Genomic DNA, 19692 nt, shown 5'->3' on the forward strand with positions numbered 1-19692 from the left:
CTAATTTGATATATCTTTTAATTTAAAGTATTAATTTGGTAATGATATATTAGATCCATTTATCAAAGATTGAAATATAAAGTTTTATCTGATATATTTTCATGCATAAAACACTGTTTTAACAGATCCACTTAGTAATTGATGATTTATTGATTTATTTAAACTGTCGATTCTCATTCTCATTTTTGATAATTCAGTTATAAAAAAATTTAATTTTTTAAAATTGAAATAATAATCATGATTTTCACAAAAACATAACATCTATGAAAGATTTAAACATCTAAAGGAATGTATATGTGAAATCAAAATATTTACAGGGATATATATAAATTATTAAAATTTAGATGAATAAATATTCTAATTTGAAACTTTTGAAGGATAAATATGTAAAACGATTGACTTTTAATTTTATATATATATATATATATATATATATATATATATATATATATATATATATTCCATGCGCTCAATAAACTATAATTAATTACTATTAATCATTGTTAGCATTAGTTCAATTTGAATAAGAAGAATATAATAATATATATATATATATATATTAAAAGTATATATATTTTTTGTTATTCTCGATTTTTTTTTTGTCCTTCGCTTTATATTGTTTTGCCTCTTGCTATTACTCATTCGGTAAACAGCGGAGAGGAAACGAAGAGAGACGATGGCGGCGATCTCTCTCTACCGCGGCAACCTCCACCGGGTCCCCGACGTCCCGCGGAGGTGGCCGCTGCCGCCGCCTGCCATCTCCCTCTGCCAGTTTAAGATCCTCATCCGCAAGCGGTCCGAGGCCCTTTCTCGCCTCTCTGCCGCCCCCGTTGCCGCCACAACCCTAGATGTCAAGGTTGAGGGGAAATCGAAGGAGGAAGTCAAGGGAGACGACGATGGAGCCAAGATTGGCCTCTCTGTACGGGAGTATTCTTCTGTTCTCGATCCCGAACCCTCGAATTCCCAGCCGAAGTGCAAGGAAGAGACGAGGGATCATGAGGCGTTTCGAGAGTCCGAGGTCGGTGCTTCCGCTTCAGATGCTCCGGCCGGTGCGCCTTCCACCCGGGAGGAGGAGGAGGTTCGTGATTCGAAAATTGGTGAAGCCGGCATAGTCGATGGAAAGTTTGAGGTAAGAGGTGCGCTTGTAGTTGATTCTTTTATTTCTGTGTTCCATGAAACCTCATGGATTATGTTGCTGATGCTACCGAGTCCATGTTTTGCTAGTTAATCAATTTTCCATTTCTTTCATTTACCCAATAATCTTCTGCTGTAAAGAGATGGTGGACTAGTAGATTAGGGCAATCACAGTAGAGAATGGAGCAAAAACTACATGACTAACCGAATTTGTGTTTATCTGTAAATAAGAGAAGATATACAGAGATTGTGTTTCTTAGAAATTTATTGAGAAGAGGCTAAGCAATGGTAAATATCAAAATAATTGGAAAATGAAAGGAACCACATATCAGATGAAAGAAATTGTGTTTATCTGTAAATAAGAGAAGATATACAGAGATCAAATTGGTGTCTGGGAAAAATTGCTGCAATTCAAAGCTATTTAACATTTCATAGATTATTGAGGACTTCCTTCTTCGAGCTCAGGGTATTAGAGAAGGAACTGAACAAAAACTTGTTAAGATTCCTTTCACAAGAATATACAAGATAAAGCATCTTTTGCTCCAATTGACATCTCTTGTATAGTTTAGTCCAGGCTTTGTTTCACAACAATAACAACGATAAGGCTTTAATTTCTGATTTTGTTTGGTCCAGTCTAACTGATTCCTTAACAATCTAACTTGTTTGGTTTTCTGGAGCTAGGCTTGCTTCTCATATTTTGGAAGCTTACGGTTTTTACAAATATGATCAGGGTGGAATTGAACTATAAACTCTGTTGAAGCTGGTCCCCATTGGGGTGATTCTGAGTAAAGTTCAGAGAGGGTAGTTATATAACTTTTCTCAAGGGGGTATTGTGAGGAAATGAAGTTTAATTGCTATTTGGATATTTTTGGGGGAATAGTATAATTTAATTGCTTGGGGTAGTTATATAACGTGATGTTTGGGTCAAAGTCTATCTGCCTGGAAGATAATGATGGTTTGTTGACCCTCAAAATTGTATTGCTAGCAACCTTACCTTTTGTAGGAGGAGAGGCCTATGTGGTTTTGGATCATATATCTAGAGCATGGATTGGTCATTTTGTGGCTCATGATAAACCGAATTTGGTAGCCATATTTACTTTCTATGAAGAGATTGATATGGCAGCAAATATGGACACTCTGATATTGAACTTATTTAAGTTCAATTTTAGTATGATTTAGGTGGTGATGGAGGTGGCTTATGTGCTGTCATTTTTGGAGTGATAGATTAGATTATTAGTCATTGAGAGAAGGTACTATTGACATGTTTTCAGATGGATAAGCTAGCAATGGAATTGCTTCTATAGTTTCTTTTCAGCTTGACAATGGATTTGCTTTTGAAAAGTCTTGGGCAAGTAAGGTAACCAATGAATACTATTGCTTCCTTTTTCTTGCAGCTCCGAGTTACTACTTAGGTCATTATAATGGTATTAGTTTCATGGGTGACTTAGGAACACCTAGCAATGGCTGTTAGATTAACAATGTGCCAATTGTGAGGTTTTAGTATGGGTAGACATCATAAAATTCTATTTATTCTACCACCATTCAGTTCTGATAATTCGACCTTTCTGGCAGGAATGTCATAGCTTTAGGGAAGAAGGTATATTAGAATTTGTATTTATCACGTGCAGTTTCTTCCTCTGATGTGCATAAAAGTCTATAATGTTTAAATGGATCCAAAGATCACACAAAGTAATTTGTGGTTTTCACTTTAAATACGGTTCTTGGTTTTTTAATGTTTTCATCAATTATTCTCCCAAATTTTACCTGCCTGTGCTTATCATGTATTTCATCCTGCGATGGATGTGCTCTAAGATACTTAAGTAGAATCAAAGAACACAATTAGTAACCTGCGGCTTGTACTTTGAATAATGCCCTTGATTGTGTCAGACTTCAATCAATTCTTCTTCCATATTTGAATTTTTCTATGGCTTCTTGGAATAACATTTCAATCTTCTTAACAGTCTTAGATAATTTTTACTCAGTTGATGTCTATTTTTATGACACTCGGGACTTCATTGACCTAACTGTTATATCCATCATTCTTGTATCTCTGAGAATTGTATGAATGCCAGACTTTAGAGTCCACTGTCTTTAGCTCATATACTGCTTTGTTTTATTAATTTGGCACTGCCTCCTAGGTGAGAAACAAATCTGATGTTGTTAGTGACAAGGAGGAAAGAAAACGAGACTTGGAGAAGAAGTTGCATGTCTTGAATGAGAAGAAACACAATCTCGTCCAAATGTTGAAGCAGGTAAGCTTCATTTTCAATACGTTTACCCATTTCATTTAGTATGGTTATTTCCAATGCTATAGCTTGGTTTTATGGGATTGTTAAGAAAATCTCAAAATATCAACTAACAATATAAGTTGGATTCAAGCATGGCAGTGTTTTCTGATTTGTATGTTTATGCAATAGTTTGTTGAAATGATTGTACTGATAACGAAACTAGAGAAATGATGATACATCAATTAGTTCTTGAAATTTTTTCTTAAGTTTCAGTATAGGAGAGGCAACAAAGTGTTTTTCTTTCTGAAATCTGTAGATTCCATTGTCCAACAGATCTTAAATGCCGAAGAAGAAATAAAAAGGCGGAGCATGCAGTCACCTGTTTTACATCCTTCTATTCCCCAAAAAGCAGAGATGACACTGGAAATGGGTTCTGTGAAGCAGGTCCCCAAGCTTACTGTAGAGGTTAATTTTGGTAGTGATTCAGGTGGGGAATCAGATGCTGCAGCTAAGAACAACAGTCATGTAAGACAGTTGCATCACACCCATAGTACATCTCCATCTGCAGCATCTTTAACAAGGACAACATTTGGCTCTTTCCAGCATAACACAGTAAGTGGTTTTGTTAAAACAAAAGGCTAATCAATTTTATTTTATGCTCCTTACGATGGAAAATATTTTTATTCCTGTTAAGAACTTTCCCTAAGTCTTAATTTGCTATGCTTAAATTGTACTTTTAGTTATCTGAACTGATGTTATATTAGCCGGTTGCATTTTTAATGAAAGTTAATCTTTCACTTATTTGATGATTACTGTATAATTTGGGACTTATCTCATACATCTTGTGATCTTTAACAAGGACAACATTTGGCTCTTTCCAGCATAACACAGTAAGTGGTTTTGTTAAAACAAAAGGCTAATCAATTTTATTTTATGCTCCTTACGATGGAAAATATTTTTATTCCTGTTAAGAACTTTCCCTAAGTCTTAATTTGCTATGCTTAAATTGTACTTTTAGTTATCTGAACTGATGTTATATTAGCCGGTTGCATTTTTAATGAAAGTTAATCTTTCACTTATTTGATGATTACTGTATAATTTGGGACTTATCTCATACATCTTGTGATTTTCTGAAAAGTCTGTTATGGCAAAACAAATCATTTTAAAAAGTAAGTTAGCATGCTGTTGCTGAATTTTTTGTTTAATATTTCTGGCATATTTTATTGGTTCTCTATGATCCTTCATTAAATGTTGGCTAATGGTTTTAAACTAACAGAATTGACTTGATCACACTGTCATCGTTAGTACAATGCATTTCCATGCATTCCTGCTTGGATTTTCTAGGTTTTCACGTGGTACTTTATTGAGAGGATGAACATGTTTCGATGGTCTTAGTGATCTATACCATTCTTGATTTAGCTCAGGTGTTCATAGTTCACTTTATTAATTCACAGAAAAGTGATGAGAGGAGGGTAGGGGATTAGAATCCACTTTTGACATGTGTTTATTGGGGAACCTTACCTTATGGCAAGGTGCTGGGTATCATAGATTGTATGAGTTCTAACTTGACCTGCATCCATGTATCACTGAAGGAGGGACTTTCTTGTGATTAAAATCAGGTCAATTTTGGTAATTGTGATTGAGCTTTTATAGTTGAGCATAAGTAGATCTTGGTGTTTGTGACTGGACTTCTACTGCTGACATGGGTCAGTCATGATGCTTACAACTGGACTCTTCTCTTGGCAAAGATGTGGGGGTTGAGCGAGGAGAACAAAGGACCCGCTTTTTGGGTGTTTAATCTAATATCAGGTGTGATTGGAAATGAGTCTAGGGTGATTACACCCATTCGGTTTTAGAATGACTGATAGTTGTCTAAAGTTTGATGAATCATGATAACTGCATAGATTGAAGCCAGCTGATCTGTTTTATGGCAAACCATGTTACACAAAGTATATAGTGTTACATTTAAAATTGAACTATGGAAGGTGATATATATATATATATATATATATATATATATATATATATATATATATATATATATATATATATATATATATAGTTTGGTTCTTTCTGTAGGATAATGAACAACCCAGTTTAGTTTTAATAATTTGAAGCTATCTTGAATTTTTACATGAATCACATATACCTATTGTGAAATGTAACAACTAAAAATTGTCACTGCATGACATGAGGGAGTGCTGAAAGTATTTACTATGCCATTTCTATGGGCATGCACTTTCTAATGGCCAACATAAACACAATGTTGACCTGGCAATTCGACACATGGCCTGCTGACTTCATGGTTGCTCAACACTTGTTGGCCCCTCTCGGTTAGCGTGACAATCCTCCTACTAAGGATGAAAGTCATTGTGTGGAGAAAAGCAGAATAGAATTGTGTTGCAATTGATATTGACTAAATTTATAACGGATATATTGCGTAAACACCCCCAAGGTCAAAAAGCTTGATTTAAAAGTTGGTCATCTCAAAAGGTTGTATTCACCTAATACAGAAGTATCAGACAAAGTGTCTGGTAGTCTACATAAACACACAACAAGCTTTTAAGTTTCTGCCCTTAATAATTTTCGCTGTATGGATAACACAATATCTAGATGTTGCTTTCCTGCTGAAGCCGGTAAAAAGAGACTTTAAAAAAAGATCCAAGTTATCAGAGTTCCTTCTTCGTGTCTTAAATTGCTGTTTTTGTTTTCACACCCTTTATGTTTGGAAGACGCCACCTTTTTGTCTCATGTTATATAATGTTTTAATCTGCTGTACAATATTTCTAAACCTATATGTCAAAAAAGTGAATTCAGTACATTCATATAATGTTTATGAGTTGACATTCTGTTCTTTGAAATGTATATCAAGTCAAAAGCAAGGTGTTTACATGGAGGACAAACGATAAATACTAAAGGCATTGGAGTTTCCATCTTCGCGTCTTTAAGACGATGTTTTTGTCTTCACACACTTTATGCTTGGAAAACTCTGCCTTTTATGTGATCTGATGTTATGTTCTAGCGTACAATACTCCCAAACCTATATGTCAAAGAAGTATAAAATTAGTCCTTTCGGATAATGTTATTGTCTAATGTTATTCTTTGAAATGTATACCAAGTCAAAAGCAAGGTATACATGGGCATTCTCCACATTATGGAATTGGCCTGAAACTTAGGGCTTTCTCAGAACAATTGGCCTTTATATATTATCGATCATTGATCATTGTTTTATGAGTTACACCTTTAACATCGTTTGATCGTTAATTAAGCTGCAGCATTTCTAACAGTTATGGAATCTAATGCTTAGCAGGGTCTTCAAAATATTAGAGCTAGCATGACAGCCACTGGCTATGGGCCAACTACTCCGAATTCATCGGCAGGTGGTGCCATGGTTAGTCCATCACGCTTTGCTCCTGTAGGACATCAGAGCCAGACGCCGAACCTCACTCCTGTGGCATTGCCTGTCAACCATTTTATTGCTTCTTCGCCATCACCAGCAGCATCTGGAGGTGCTTCCGCTGTCTTCATGGATCCTTGTCTGACCAGCTCCTCATGAAACACATGCAGTGTGCACGGTTTATCAGCTACAATGATGTGGTGCAACACTCACACTCGTCGTGCTTAGGGCTTCGTTTCCCTATCAAGTGGATGTGGTTTACTGCACATTCGTAGTGGTATCATCTGCAGTAGGGTTTGATGGCCCCTTCTATGTTCAGATCACAAGTAGCATCCATTCTTGGTCTTACTGTGGAGTGAACTGAGCCGATAGCATCTGTTGGTGTTCCTGATCCAGTAAGTGGGCTTAATCAGGGTTGGAAACTCCTCCTTGTAAGCATTGGTTGTGAACTGTTGGACTGTGAATCCCAAAAGCTGTAGGGTCTTTTGCTGAATCTCATGATTGGAATGAAGTATTGACGCAGCATCACTGGACGTGCATTATTACTACCTTAAGCTGCCCACATCTGACATAACCATGGTTTTAAAAAGGTATTGGATTGATCGATGGAACCCGAAGAATTGAAAATTGAAGAAGATCGAACTATTTAAAGGATTTAAATAGTTCTAATTTTTATTGTCAAAATTAATAATATTTGAAGTTATTCAAAATTTTTATTATAAGGATGAAAAAAAAGGGAAAGGCTTAATATATACAATCTTACCTTTATAAGCAGAAAAATCATTTCCATCATTTAAATGTTGGTCTTAAGTACCACAATAGCCTTTTCATGATTCTTCCAAGTGTCATGTCTCGTATCAAATTATGCCACATTAGTTAGATAATACAAAGCTGAGAAATTACTACCTTTGACTGATCATTTACGGGTAGAAAGGCTGTTAGTAAATAACAATAAACAACTAAAATATAACCATTCGAATAATCAAATTCATAGTTACATCGGTTCTTCTTAGAAGGTCTTGATTATGGAACAACAGACTACTCGTTCGCCACACAGCAATTTCTTAAGAGAAGAACTTATAGAGAGACTCCAATAGACATACCATCAACTAGTCTCTAGCTTTATCCATATATCATGGCCAGCATGCTTACTTCTCTCACGAGTTCTTAGAGCTGCACAATAGAAAATACACAAACCAAATCAGGTTAATTGCAACCAAGCTAGTACATCCCGACCCATAAACTAAATATGTATCTCGACTTGTCTAAGCCCATAACACACAAACTAGCCAAATTAGAGAAACCTTTCATGTTATCTAAAAGTTTCTTGAGAACCTGAAAACAAACAAAGAAATAAATGCAAAAAAAAATCGATCTGGAATTTATATCAAGAACTAAGAGCAGCGTTACCTCATAAGTGATCTCATGGTATGGTGCATAACCTATTTTGATATCACCGTTGCCAAAGGAACAACCTTAGCCCAGGATAACCGTTAGTTCATCAGCTTCCTTCTCTCTTTTCTTGCTTTGAAGGAAATCTTATGTCTAATCAATAACTGGGGAATTTGATTTAAAACTTGTTCCCTAGTTGTTAGATGACCCAACAATATGCAGGCATACAATTAGGAATAGCATTTTCATCATTTTCTTAAGGAACTATACAAAAACAAAAGCTTTGCTCTCACTGATAACATCATAATTTACTACCCATAATAAAAAACATGCCGAGTGAAAGAAGGACAAGCAGATCAGGCTGATAGCTGAAGCAGCAGTAAGAGATCTCAAATACTAGAAAGAAAAAAGAACTCTCGAGTCACAGAGAACATAATTTACAGAATGAAACAATTCAAATGCATCTTGCACAAACCAATTTCACTCGACAAGAATGAGTTACAAGTGATACGGTCATCATTTAAACTTATATAGTGTGGATAGATATGAGTCTGCAATCTGAAATTACATAGCAAAGAGGAGACAAACTGCAGAGGAGAATGCTTTGGCAGATATTGTTAGAAGGAATAGCATATATATAGACGAGTGAAGATTCCAAAGTTAAAGAACAGGATCAACCAACTCCGTAGATCTGCTCATGAAAGACAAGAACATGAAACTTGAGAAGGCAGTGAGGAAGGACTTTTTCATGGTTGGGCAACCATCCTTGAGACCATGGAGTGAGAGTTGAAAGGAATCCAGGAAAACATGCCACTTAACTTAAATTAGCTCCAAAGCTTTCCATGAAAAGCAGCATATAAATACATGTTTTTTTTTCTACCACATATAAATTACATGTGTGAGGTGTTATTCTATAAGCTTAGATGGTGTGATCCAGACAATATGCTGATAAAATAGCATCATGCTGAGAGAATACAGGGGTATTCTATCAATGAAAAGGCTATATATGTCAACAAACAGAAAACGAAGCTGGTCAATGTTTAGATTAGAATTAATCACGAACACTTTTGGAGAATGTAGGTAATCTCAACCAACCGAAATGTCATAACAGTGAAGATAATCTTGAAAAGAGTACAATACCTTCAGGCTTTCCATTCATTGGCATACTGGTTTTTCTCTCACATTACTCCATCAAAGTTGAGGTGCGAAAATGCTCTGAAATCGACAATAAGCATTGTTAAATCACTTTAATAACAGCTCACCCAGCATTGTGTAGGCTCAGATACACTTTCATGAAAAAAGGAATCATAGTTTTTATTTTTTTTTGCTGCAAGGAGAAAAGGTCAACTTATGCTAAGAATCTCAGTAAAACATACAATATTTTTACTCCCATACCGTAAGGATGGCCAACTCTCTTCTAAAAATTAGTTATGTAAATGTAAGCAAGCATTGAATTAGTGCCCCAAAATGATTTTTTTTCTTCTTTCAATCCAAGAACAATGACTGCCAGAAACAACAAAAATTATGTTCAAAATTGAGGGACAAAGAGAAAAATAGGAGTTAAGTTCTAAAGCAATTACGCGCAGACATACACAACAACACAAAAGTGCATTACCTCGAACATGGAACGGGCGACCTCCTTGGCGCGGCCGAGCAGCGAGAGGCTGCCCCTGCAAGAGTGCACGGTCTGGAACTGGTCGATCCGGAGCTTGAGGGAGATCCAACTGCCTTCGAAGTAGATGAAGTCGGAGGAGGAGGGGTCGAGCCTGATGGTGTCGACGTTGAACCAGACGAGGTAGCGGCGGATCTGGACGCCCTGGACCTCCTCGATGGCGCCGTACTTGACGACGCCCGACACGCGGGGCTCGTAGTACACCACGTACTCGAAGTCGACGTAACAGGCGCCGTAGAGTTTGGTGACGAACCGGCCGCCGGAGGCGAGGGAGAAGGACTTGACGGTGTCCGGGAGGATGCCTGGCGGCAGGCCGTACTCCGAGAGGAGGTCGTAAACGGTAGTGCCGTTCGACAACGAGGCAGGGGACCCTGCGCCGGAAGCGGGGGAGAGCAGAAAGAGGAGAGGGACGAGGAGGAGGAGGAAGAAGGAGGGCGCGTTGGGAAAGGAGAACATGGCGAGTTTGTTGGTGAGGTAGCGACACCGCTTGCTGTGGAGCGATGGAAGATGAGATATAAGTGGCGGTCATCAGATCGGTCCGACACCGAACCGGAAGCCTTGGCGTCGGTTCAGCGAACCTACTTGACCGAACCGTATTGTTAAATAATATTTGCAAAAAATAAAAATAAAATATATCTTATACGAAAAATATATAATATGTAAATGATTTTTTTATCTATTTTGGAATCAATTATTCATGGATTTTTTTATATCAACATCAAGTTCTGTACAAAGCAATTAGATATTTATTATAGTGTATAAAGAAGTCTCTATCTCTCCTGGCATATTCTAATTACATTATTTTTCTCAGCATATGCATATATCATCTTAACTTATTTTTATCATTTTGTTTCCTATCAAAAATATCCTTTTTTATTTTTTTAATAATTTTTACGTACATCTCAATATTCTCATTTTAACGATAAATTTTATTTTGTTTGATACTTCTTTTAATATATTTTTTTCTCGTTCAACCTTGTAATTATAGTGACTTATTGTCCTTAAAAATTTTAATTTCTTCGATAATACATAAATAGTTGGGATTTATATTTTAATCTTTTTATAACACAAATTCGAGTCTTATAAGTATGACATAAACAAATAAATGAGTGTGAGGAGAAACAAGACAAGACGGAGAATCAAACATAGAGAAGAAAAGACAAGAACATGATGCAAATAGCAATTGTCGTACTCATGCACACATTGTCAAATTATTTGGATCAAACACCAACATTTAATGGTGAGATGAAACGCCCTTTTTATTACTATTTAAACTTGTTAATATCATCAAATTTATTATTATTATATTTTTATTATTTAAAAGTGAGTTTGAGAAATACTTCTCCCCATCAAAATATGAGACTTCCATATTTGTTCTCACAAAATTATATATATCATAATATTTATTTTTTAAAAAACCTATCCGATAATTAATTTTAGTCCTTTATTTTTAGCACATACGTAATAATGAAAAGAATTATTATATTAGCACTAATCTTAAATTCCATGAGTATTATCTTCAGAAAAAAAGTTTTCTTATTTGTCCTTTGTTATTTATTACATTATTATGCACTTAACCTTTTCCACAATTCATCTTAATCTTTTTTAGGTATATTCCAAAAAGTTTCTTATTTGTATTTATGATTCATTAGATTATTAGTGCTATGTACACGATTTATATTCATTTTATAATAAATCATAATAAATAATTTTATAATTTATAATGCCTTAGCAATGTATATTTTAATTCCTATCCCTGTTCAAAAATTAGCATTAATAATTTACAAAAAAAACTCATGATAAATTCTTATTTCTTTGATTATTTTTCAATTGGTTTCAATTCCATCAATCTGATTCGATTAATTTTGTCTGACATGTTCTTTATCATCCCTATGGCCATGGCATCCGACAGACAGGTCAATTCAAGAACATGGCTTTCTCAGTGACAAGGCCATAAAGATGCATTAATAATAGAGTACGAATGAAACTTAATGCAACAACTAATGGACAAACTCGTGCAGTGCAAAGGAGAAGGCATGATTGAAGAGTGCGACATGAAGTTGATGACCAAATGGTGACAGATCACGAGCTGAGTGACTGACCCACAGACTGCAATGCCTTTGGATTTTGTGTTGATTACAAGTACTTGGCTCTCGCAGACAACAGCACAAGGAAATAATAGCTTTAAAGAAAAGCATTCGATTCCGTGCAATGAATAAGATACAATACAACACGAGACATCAGATAAGGAAGGAATGCTCGATGAAATAAACACTAGCGCATAAAGATGAATCACTCCTTATCAGTTGTGAACGAGTTGTTCTAAGAAAATTATTCTATCAGAAGAGTGATGTTTATTATGTTACTTACGAACACTACGGAAGCAAAATAGAATGAGCAGACTTGAGCAATCATGCTACATCCTCTCCAAAGCAGCAGGGCTGATCGGAAACACACCGTTTGATGAAACAAGAGCATCGACTGGAACATCTGTTTCGGTCATTGGTATCAACTCATCCTCCACAATTTGCACCGTGTATGCAAGTGCGACTGCAAGGAGCCAAATATAGATCCAAAAAATTAGAATACTGGCCTTAATGGGTATTTGAGATCCCATAACATGCAATAACTACAAAATATATTTTCAGTATGTTATGTTACAGTTCCATGTAACTAAACATCCACTGCCAATCAACCGGTATTAAGCATGGCACCGATAAGCTGTAATATGTAAATGTTTTATGTGTAAGCACTTTACCAAACTGTCAGACAACTTGTGAATCTCATCGGGAATTGAATTACACATTAGTACAAAAGGAAGAATATACAGAAAGTGATGTACCTCGCAGTGGCTGTTTCCAGTTTTGCTGATTGGCAAGCTCCTCATATTTCCGCAGGAAGACATCATAGTAGCTTGTACGCACAGAACAGAATTCAGATAAGTCAAAATGAGAATAACAATATATAAAAAGATATCTGCAGTTTATATGTTCTTGCAGATATGGGGTTTTGTACATTGTTATGATTTGAGATACGGATTTTGCGTTGAGGGTTGTGAATTATCTAACATGAAAAAAGATATGGCAGGACGGAGACTAAAGTTCACAGAAGGTAATAGAAAAAGGGGGTTGTTTGAGAATATGGTTGAATTTAATCTTAGATTATAACAGGATCCTGAACCTGAACTATAGGTCTTTCAATAAAAATTTGATTATTAGAAACAATCACAAAATTGTAGGTTGGCAAGTGCAATTTCACTGAAGCAAGCAATAACAAAGCAGAATTTTGATCGAGAGGTATCATCCTTCTAATAAACAAAAATGATGTCTACTATTTAGTATTGCTAACTAGTTACTGCATGAAGGCATTGTAAAATTTATGCGAGACAAAACATTTCACTGACATACTGCTCTAACAAGTGTATGAAGCACAAACTCCTACCAACTTCCAAAACTGGCCAAAAACAAATGTGCAAGACATGATATAGAGACTAAGAATAGGACCAAAACCGGTCTTATTCACTTATAAGTAGGCATGCAGAACCACAGGCATCATTTGGAGCACAGGGCTTCTTCCTCATCTAGGTTGTGCCAAAGGAGGGACCATGTGGCATCCTTCGAGCTCCATGGCATGTCTCCACTTATCTCCAATGCAGAGCATGAGTGTATGTTTATTTAATTTTTTTTTAAGATAAATTTTAGGGTTTTCTTTGTTCCTATGGGCACACTTTTTATGCTAGCCAATATGACATGGCATGAACCATTTTGTTGACAGCTGGCTGGTATACCCTGTGTCAATGGGGCTTGAATCCGTGTACCTAATTAGTATCACTTAATTTGTAGTTCCATAAAGACAAGATTTTTAGACATCAAAAATAAAAGAATGATTTTACAGAATTGTCCACAACATTCCATTTTGAAATTTTGATCTCTCAAACTTTCCAGCACCTCTAATCTCTTGCATACACACTAATTTTAAGAGCTGAGTTTCCCCAGCATGCTGCGCTTGAAATAGAAAAAAATAACTAAAACATTCGGCCAAGCATGTAAAGCAAGTTAAGTTACTGGTTTTGCTCATGTTGAGAGTTAATTGATATTGAATTGAATAAGTACATTGTAATGAAGAAATCAAACATTTAAGCCTTACCCTCCACCACGACCTAGACGTCTTCCATGCCTATCAAATGCAAGTCCTGCAAATCATACGAAAGGAGACAAAAATTCAAAGACATATTGCAGTTACAGAACATGAATTAAACAGATTTACCAGGTAAAAGTAATAGGTCAACTGGATGACTTGCCAGCAGAACTGAAAAGGGAAGTCAAAGACATGTAGTCAGATACTTATAGCAAATCTGAAATTTGTGTATTGCACATCATTTAAATTTGAAAACACAATTAAACATCAATTGAACACACTTAGTTTCTAATTTCCCTGTACTAAATTATGAGTACTTATAAAAGCAAAAAAAAAAAAGTGACTACATTTCTTCTTTAAGCATGTTCTTGTTGGTTGGAGTCAATCCTTAATGGACATAAAGGGTGATGAGATTCAAGTTTAAGGTAAATCCCAATGTTACTCATAATCACAAAGATCTAACGTGTGTGACAATTATTTAAGAGCAAAAAAAGTCGGCCAATATCATTGTAGAGAACTCGGCCAATATATCAGAGTTATTCTTCAAGCAGATCAAAAAACAGGTTGGAGAACATAGAACATTACTTTTGGAACAATTGCAGTAAGCAAATGAGATATCGATCTGTTATGTAAACCTAAATACATATATAAAGCACGCATCATAGCATGCCAGTGCAAGACAAGGTATCTGCACACACTGCCTGAAATTGTGACATGCACCATCAGAAGATCAGGGACAAGCATTGGCTGATAACTTGCAACATATCAATTTGTCATGTCATCGCATGTTAAGGCTCAGTACATACCATCAAGGCAGCAATCGAACTCTTTCCAGTCTAAACCATTCACAGGACAAAAAACAGTCCATATATGCAAATTTATCAAAGGGAAGTCAGTAATGGTGCTACTTTCTGTAGCATTATCTTGTTCAAAAGCCAAGATGGATGATAATTGAATTTTTCACACTAAGAAAACCCCTATCAGGCTTTCTGCATACACTGAAAATTATTAGGCATGGATGATCTTCAAAAGGCAGTAGCATAGAGAAAAATTGGCAAATGTCAAACTGACAGTCATGACATTCCACTAGATAAGTAATTAGAAAGGAAAAACCAATGTATCTAAACTACAAATATGGACTGATACTTAGCATGCAAACCCATATACTGATGTGATGCACTTTCCAAATTATGTCAAGTTAACACATTAATTCTTCTATAGACTTAAAATGGAACACGAACATCTAGCTTATAATATATAATGTGCAAAGTAATATTTCATTTCAAATCCAATCGTTAAAGATAATCATTGTCAAGGTAGCATAGAATAGGAATAAGAACAGTAAGCATACATGTGTAAAGTTTACTATAGAAAAGAAGAACAAGTTCACAAAATTATAAAGTTTACCATCTTCACGTTCACTCTGATCAGAATCGACAGGAGATGGTTCCAATATATTCATTGAATTTGCTACTAAGTCCTCAATAGTTGAGATTCTGAGCATCCTCATATGGCTATTCTTATCCTCCACCCTTGGAACATAGAGTTTTTTCATTACCTGCAAGCCATGTTCTTGACTTGAAAATGAACAGTAAGCATACATGTGTACACCCCTACATGATAAAAAAACTAACAGTTTCTCCAATCAAGAATGACAATATTCACTTGAGCATCAATTTCTGACAATATTTTACCATCTTCAAAATATGATTTTATGTGATATGATTCCTTTACCACATAAAATAAACTGTCACAATTCCCAAAACATGCATCAACACATCAAATTCTGACCAATATCATTGTGGTAACTTATGAGAAACTAGCATTAACACTCTTTATATGAGTGTAGAGATTGAAGTAATCATCATGGATGGCACTCCAAGCAGCATGTAGAACAGGCTTAGTTTAAGAAAATTGTCATTTGGCTGTTACAGTCACATAGCATTCAATCCCCTTTTTGTTTTCGAAATTTTAGTAATCATGATTAACAATAGTAGTGGTTGGCAGGGAGAAGAGAACTCAGCTCAGGGAAACAGCTAAAAACATCAGAAATTCATTCTAGACATTTTACATATATATCTTTTGCAAATATAACAATAATATTTGTAAAAGATCGCTTAAAAATAATTTGACTGATGCTTAATATATATCAATATTGATGCTTTTGGGGTTTTTCCTACCAGTATATTCTAAATCATGCCAATTTATCACACTTGGACCAGCACCCAATTCTGCTTTTGGCAACTTAGGTTCCAATATCTAAAATACACAAAAAAAAAAGTTTCACAAATCGCACTTGAATATGGACCACATAATTAGTAATTTTTTTCTGCATAAGCACTAGATGCTAGAACCAAGAACATAAGATCATGACATAGAGCAACCTTAGCAAGTGATCACATTGCTGCAAAAAATTGCAAGGAATTTCATAATAGAAATGATCATTTTAAACTGCCAGGATTTATTCATCTAGTCAAAGTTAAAAACTAGTAAGTTGTTGTTAACTGAATAAACATCAAGAATAAAGAAACCAAAAATTAAAATAATACGTTATTAATATTAAATGACAGAAAAGGTGATCAAGCAATATACCAGCACCTGAGTTCTTCAGTACGTCTGCTATGATTCTTGATGTATCAACTTCCCGTAGTGACTTGCAACTTATATAAGCACATAATCCTTTGCAAGATTTGAACCAAGATGAATTGAGCACAAAATTTTGAATTTCCACATCTGAACCAGAAAATCCAAGAAATAAACAGGAGGAAAATTCTGAAAGGAAAATATGTGAAAGGAGAATTTGGATTTGCAGAATCTAACATTAAGCATGTAATGAGTTATATAACTTCCAGAGAGGTAGCTGACAAAAAGATTAGGACACCACTAAATAAGATTCCACAGTGGACAAAAGGGCAAATCACTAGTAGAAACTGATCACTTGCTGAAACAAAAGATGAAGAAGTCCGTAGAGAAGAGAGAAGTCTAGATCATGGCTTTTGTAAACAAATGATGAAAACTCATCACTTTCTGGTATTATTTCCCAGAAATGAAATTCAAACCTGGTATATGATGCGCTAGTTGATGTAAGCATGTGTCACATAAGCATCTGAATCATAGCACAATATATATGATCCAAAACAAATAAAAAACAGAAAAGATTAAAGCTGACTTTCTTCATGCAAAAAGGTTGAGATGTTCTCTATTAAAATATTGGATAAAATATGGATTCTCAACTATAGTAGTAAGGACCAAACAGGAAACTCTGGTGCAACCGGAAAAACCAAGAACCAGAAATCAGTTTGTGACTTTGTTCACGGTCTTTTAATTGCATGAAGTCATAGAACTGGGATACACTGCTTAACCTAGGTGATTTTTTAGTTGAACCAGATGAATTGGGCTGGTTGATATGCAAGGTTTCTTCTTACAAAAAAGAAAAGGAAGAAGCGATGAGAAGAGGAAAGACAAAGGAAGACGAGGAGGAAGAGGGAGGGGGAGCATTTGTTGGCTGAGAAATGAAAAAAAAAAAGAAGAAGAAGAAACTGGAGGCGGAAAGTAGAAGGGAGAGAGGAGTAAAGGATAAAAGGGAGGAAGGAGGGGGAGAAAATAAAAATTATAATAATAAGGCAGGAAAAGAGAGAGAGAGAGAGAACAAAAAATAAGCACTATTTAATTATATATTACAGCAATAAATGATAAAGGTGGAAAAATATATAATTTATATGTTATACAAATGTAAATATTAATTTATATTTTTTTTTATTAAACTTGTAGTCCAATAGATTGACCCACCATTTGACCAATGGCCTGAGGACCAAATTGATAATAACTACATTCTCAACCCATACACCACAGCTTGTAGTGTACGAATTTTGATGCAATTGGAACTAAATACAAGCATAAACTATATGGTATTTTATCTTAATACAAGCTATACCAACCTGATGGTTCTTTTGTGTACATGATATAAACCATGAATAAGACTAAATGGTACTTAAAATCCACCATAGCAAGACTCGTGTCATCATAACTAATGTGTAAATTGGCTGAAAACAACTATCAAATACAAATTTTCAATATATGCCACAGATCTAGTAGCTATACGATTCAACATCATCATACACTCATTCTATTCTGATGTGCAACTGAATCCTTTGAGTTCTTGGGTTTGAAATTTGAATTGTAATCATGTTAGAGCTGACTATAGTCCAATACAACATCGGTACCAATTACATAAAAACACAAAACTGTACTACAAGTTCAAAGTATTTAATACCACTGGCCACGATTTTAGAACTAATCATTATATGTGTCATGTATAGAAAAACAATGGATAATTTGGTAACAAAAACACAGGCAATGGGACAGTTAGATTAGTGTAAATGCCTTTTATAGAAGCAAAAATACAAACAATTAGCGGTCGTGATGCAAACCACCAAAACATAGGCAACAAACCAACAACCACCGGAAGCAAACATCATTGCATGAAGATCTAAAGATGATTTCAAGATCCTGATGCAAGGAAAGGAGAAATGCTAATAAATTATAAGCTCAGAGCAGGAGGAGACAAAAAAGGTGACCTTCTTGGGCTCGCTGAGCGGGTGAGAATTCCTTGAGCGCTTTCCGGATCCGGGACCGGAGGGCGCGCTTCTGCTGCAACGCGGCAGTGTCGGACATGACGACTGCGGAGGGGGGAGTGGCCGAGCCGGCGGCGCAGCGGACGGGGACGGCGATGGAGGGGAGGAAGGCACGGTGAGTGGGGTGGTGGTGGTGGCAGTGGGTCATCAAGAAATAGGCCGCCTTACACAGTACGCCGCCGCGATGTCCGCTCATCAGACTTCCCTTCCGCCACGTGAGCGCAGGGGCGTCGATGGTGCGCGCATCGGGTCATTCGCAGAAGGCTTAACGGGGTCCGACATTTGAAACGTTCGGCCCAGTCCAAGCCGGCTCAATCAGCCCACTTCATCTTGTTGGAAAGCAATTCATGTGTTACTTACTATATATCCGGCCCAATATATATATATATATATATATATATATAAAGCATGTATTTATAATTTGTGACCCTATGAGAAGGTTGGAAAGCTTTAAAAGCTAAACAGGATTTCTAATTGAAATTTTTTTAGTGAGAATCAAGTGGAAAGAAAAGGTTGAGTGGATGACAAAGGTTTTTGTCAAAAGAAAGGGGATTGAATTTATTGAATTTTCCCAACCAATTGTAAAATTTTCCTCATGTGGAATGTTCTTAATCCTATTACATGTTTTAGATCTTGTATTGGCAACCAAATTATAATTACATGCTTCTAGTTATGAGGCTGACAACCTTGTTGTAAATGGGTTTCTTAGCCTTGAGGAAGAGAACTTACTCTTTCAGTAGAGATTGCTTATTTTTCCTTAGCCTCTTGCACTCCTTCAAACAAGTTAAATCAGAACATACAACAAACATGTTTCGAACATGCATGCATCATTATTACTCAAGCAACAATCAGAAAACATGATATAAAACCTTTTAGGACAAGTGCAGTAGAATGATTCTTTGGATGAAATCATTGTTGGAAGCTTCTAAGCGATAGAGTTATAATCTTGACTTTTGACTTTGGTTGGAAAACTTGGAACACTTGAAGGATACCCCATACCCAGTGTATTTAATCCCCAACATTACCAGAAACATTGAACAGCTGTTGTAGGATTCACATGTCTCAGAAAGCATTCAAATCTTGCATAGCTTTCTCTTT

General features: G+C 35.8%; 3 protein-coding genes across 6 annotated transcripts; 1 reads left to right on the plus strand and 2 right to left on the minus strand.

Annotated features, from left to right (window-relative positions):
- Nucleotides 1–637: 637 nt before the first annotated feature.
- On the plus strand, nucleotides 638–7252 carry LOC135610870 (uncharacterized). Its single transcript, XM_065105870.1, has 4 exons — nucleotides 638–1129; nucleotides 3273–3386; nucleotides 3696–3974; nucleotides 6673–7252. Exons 1-4 carry the CDS (start codon nucleotides 677–679, stop codon nucleotides 6916–6918), a joined length of 1092 nt encoding a protein of 363 aa, XP_064961942.1. The 5' UTR covers nucleotides 638–676; the 3' UTR covers nucleotides 6919–7252.
- A 453-nt stretch (nucleotides 7253–7705) lies between these two features.
- On the minus strand, nucleotides 7706–10321 carry LOC135610871 (uncharacterized). Of its 2 annotated transcripts, XR_010486357.1 has the most exons (3): nucleotides 9767–10320; nucleotides 9292–9366; nucleotides 7706–7932 (listed from the first exon to the last, which is right to left on the minus strand). XR_010486357.1 is itself a non-coding variant. In XM_065105872.1 (2 exons), the coding sequence occupies exons 1-2, from the start codon at nucleotides 10277–10279 to the stop codon at nucleotides 9637–9639; spliced, it is 531 nt and encodes a 176-aa protein (XP_064961944.1). In that variant the 5' UTR covers nucleotides 10280–10321; the 3' UTR covers nucleotides 9292–9636. The 2 variants fall into 2 exon arrangements, 1 of the variants encoding a protein (XP_064961944.1); XM_065105872.1 differs by lacking the exon at nucleotides 7706–7932 and having other exon boundaries at nucleotides 9292–9654; nucleotides 9767–10321.
- A 1662-nt stretch (nucleotides 10322–11983) lies between these two features.
- LOC103983010 (5-formyltetrahydrofolate cyclo-ligase, mitochondrial) lies at nucleotides 11984–18835 on the minus strand. 3 transcript variants are annotated; one of them, XM_009400134.3, is made up of 7 exons: nucleotides 18538–18835; nucleotides 16559–16693; nucleotides 15368–15532; nucleotides 14090–14131; nucleotides 13970–14015; nucleotides 12666–12736; nucleotides 11984–12373 (listed from the first exon to the last, which is right to left on the minus strand). In XM_009400134.3, exons 1-7 carry the CDS (start codon nucleotides 18788–18790, stop codon nucleotides 12240–12242), a joined length of 846 nt encoding a protein of 281 aa, XP_009398409.2. In that variant the 5' UTR covers nucleotides 18791–18835; the 3' UTR covers nucleotides 11984–12239. The 3 variants fall into 3 exon arrangements, with proteins under 3 accessions (XP_009398409.2, XP_064961945.1, XP_009398408.2); XM_065105873.1 differs by having other exon boundaries at nucleotides 15368–15518; nucleotides 16557–16693; XM_009400133.3 differs by having other exon boundaries at nucleotides 16553–16693.
- Between the last annotated feature and the right edge of the window lie 857 nt (nucleotides 18836–19692).

Source organism: Musa acuminata, chromosome BXJ2-4, assembly GCF_036884655.1.
Source record: "Musa acuminata AAA Group cultivar baxijiao chromosome BXJ2-4, Cavendish_Baxijiao_AAA, whole genome shotgun sequence".
Classification (NCBI taxonomy): Eukaryota; Viridiplantae; Streptophyta; class Magnoliopsida; order Zingiberales; family Musaceae; genus Musa; species Musa acuminata.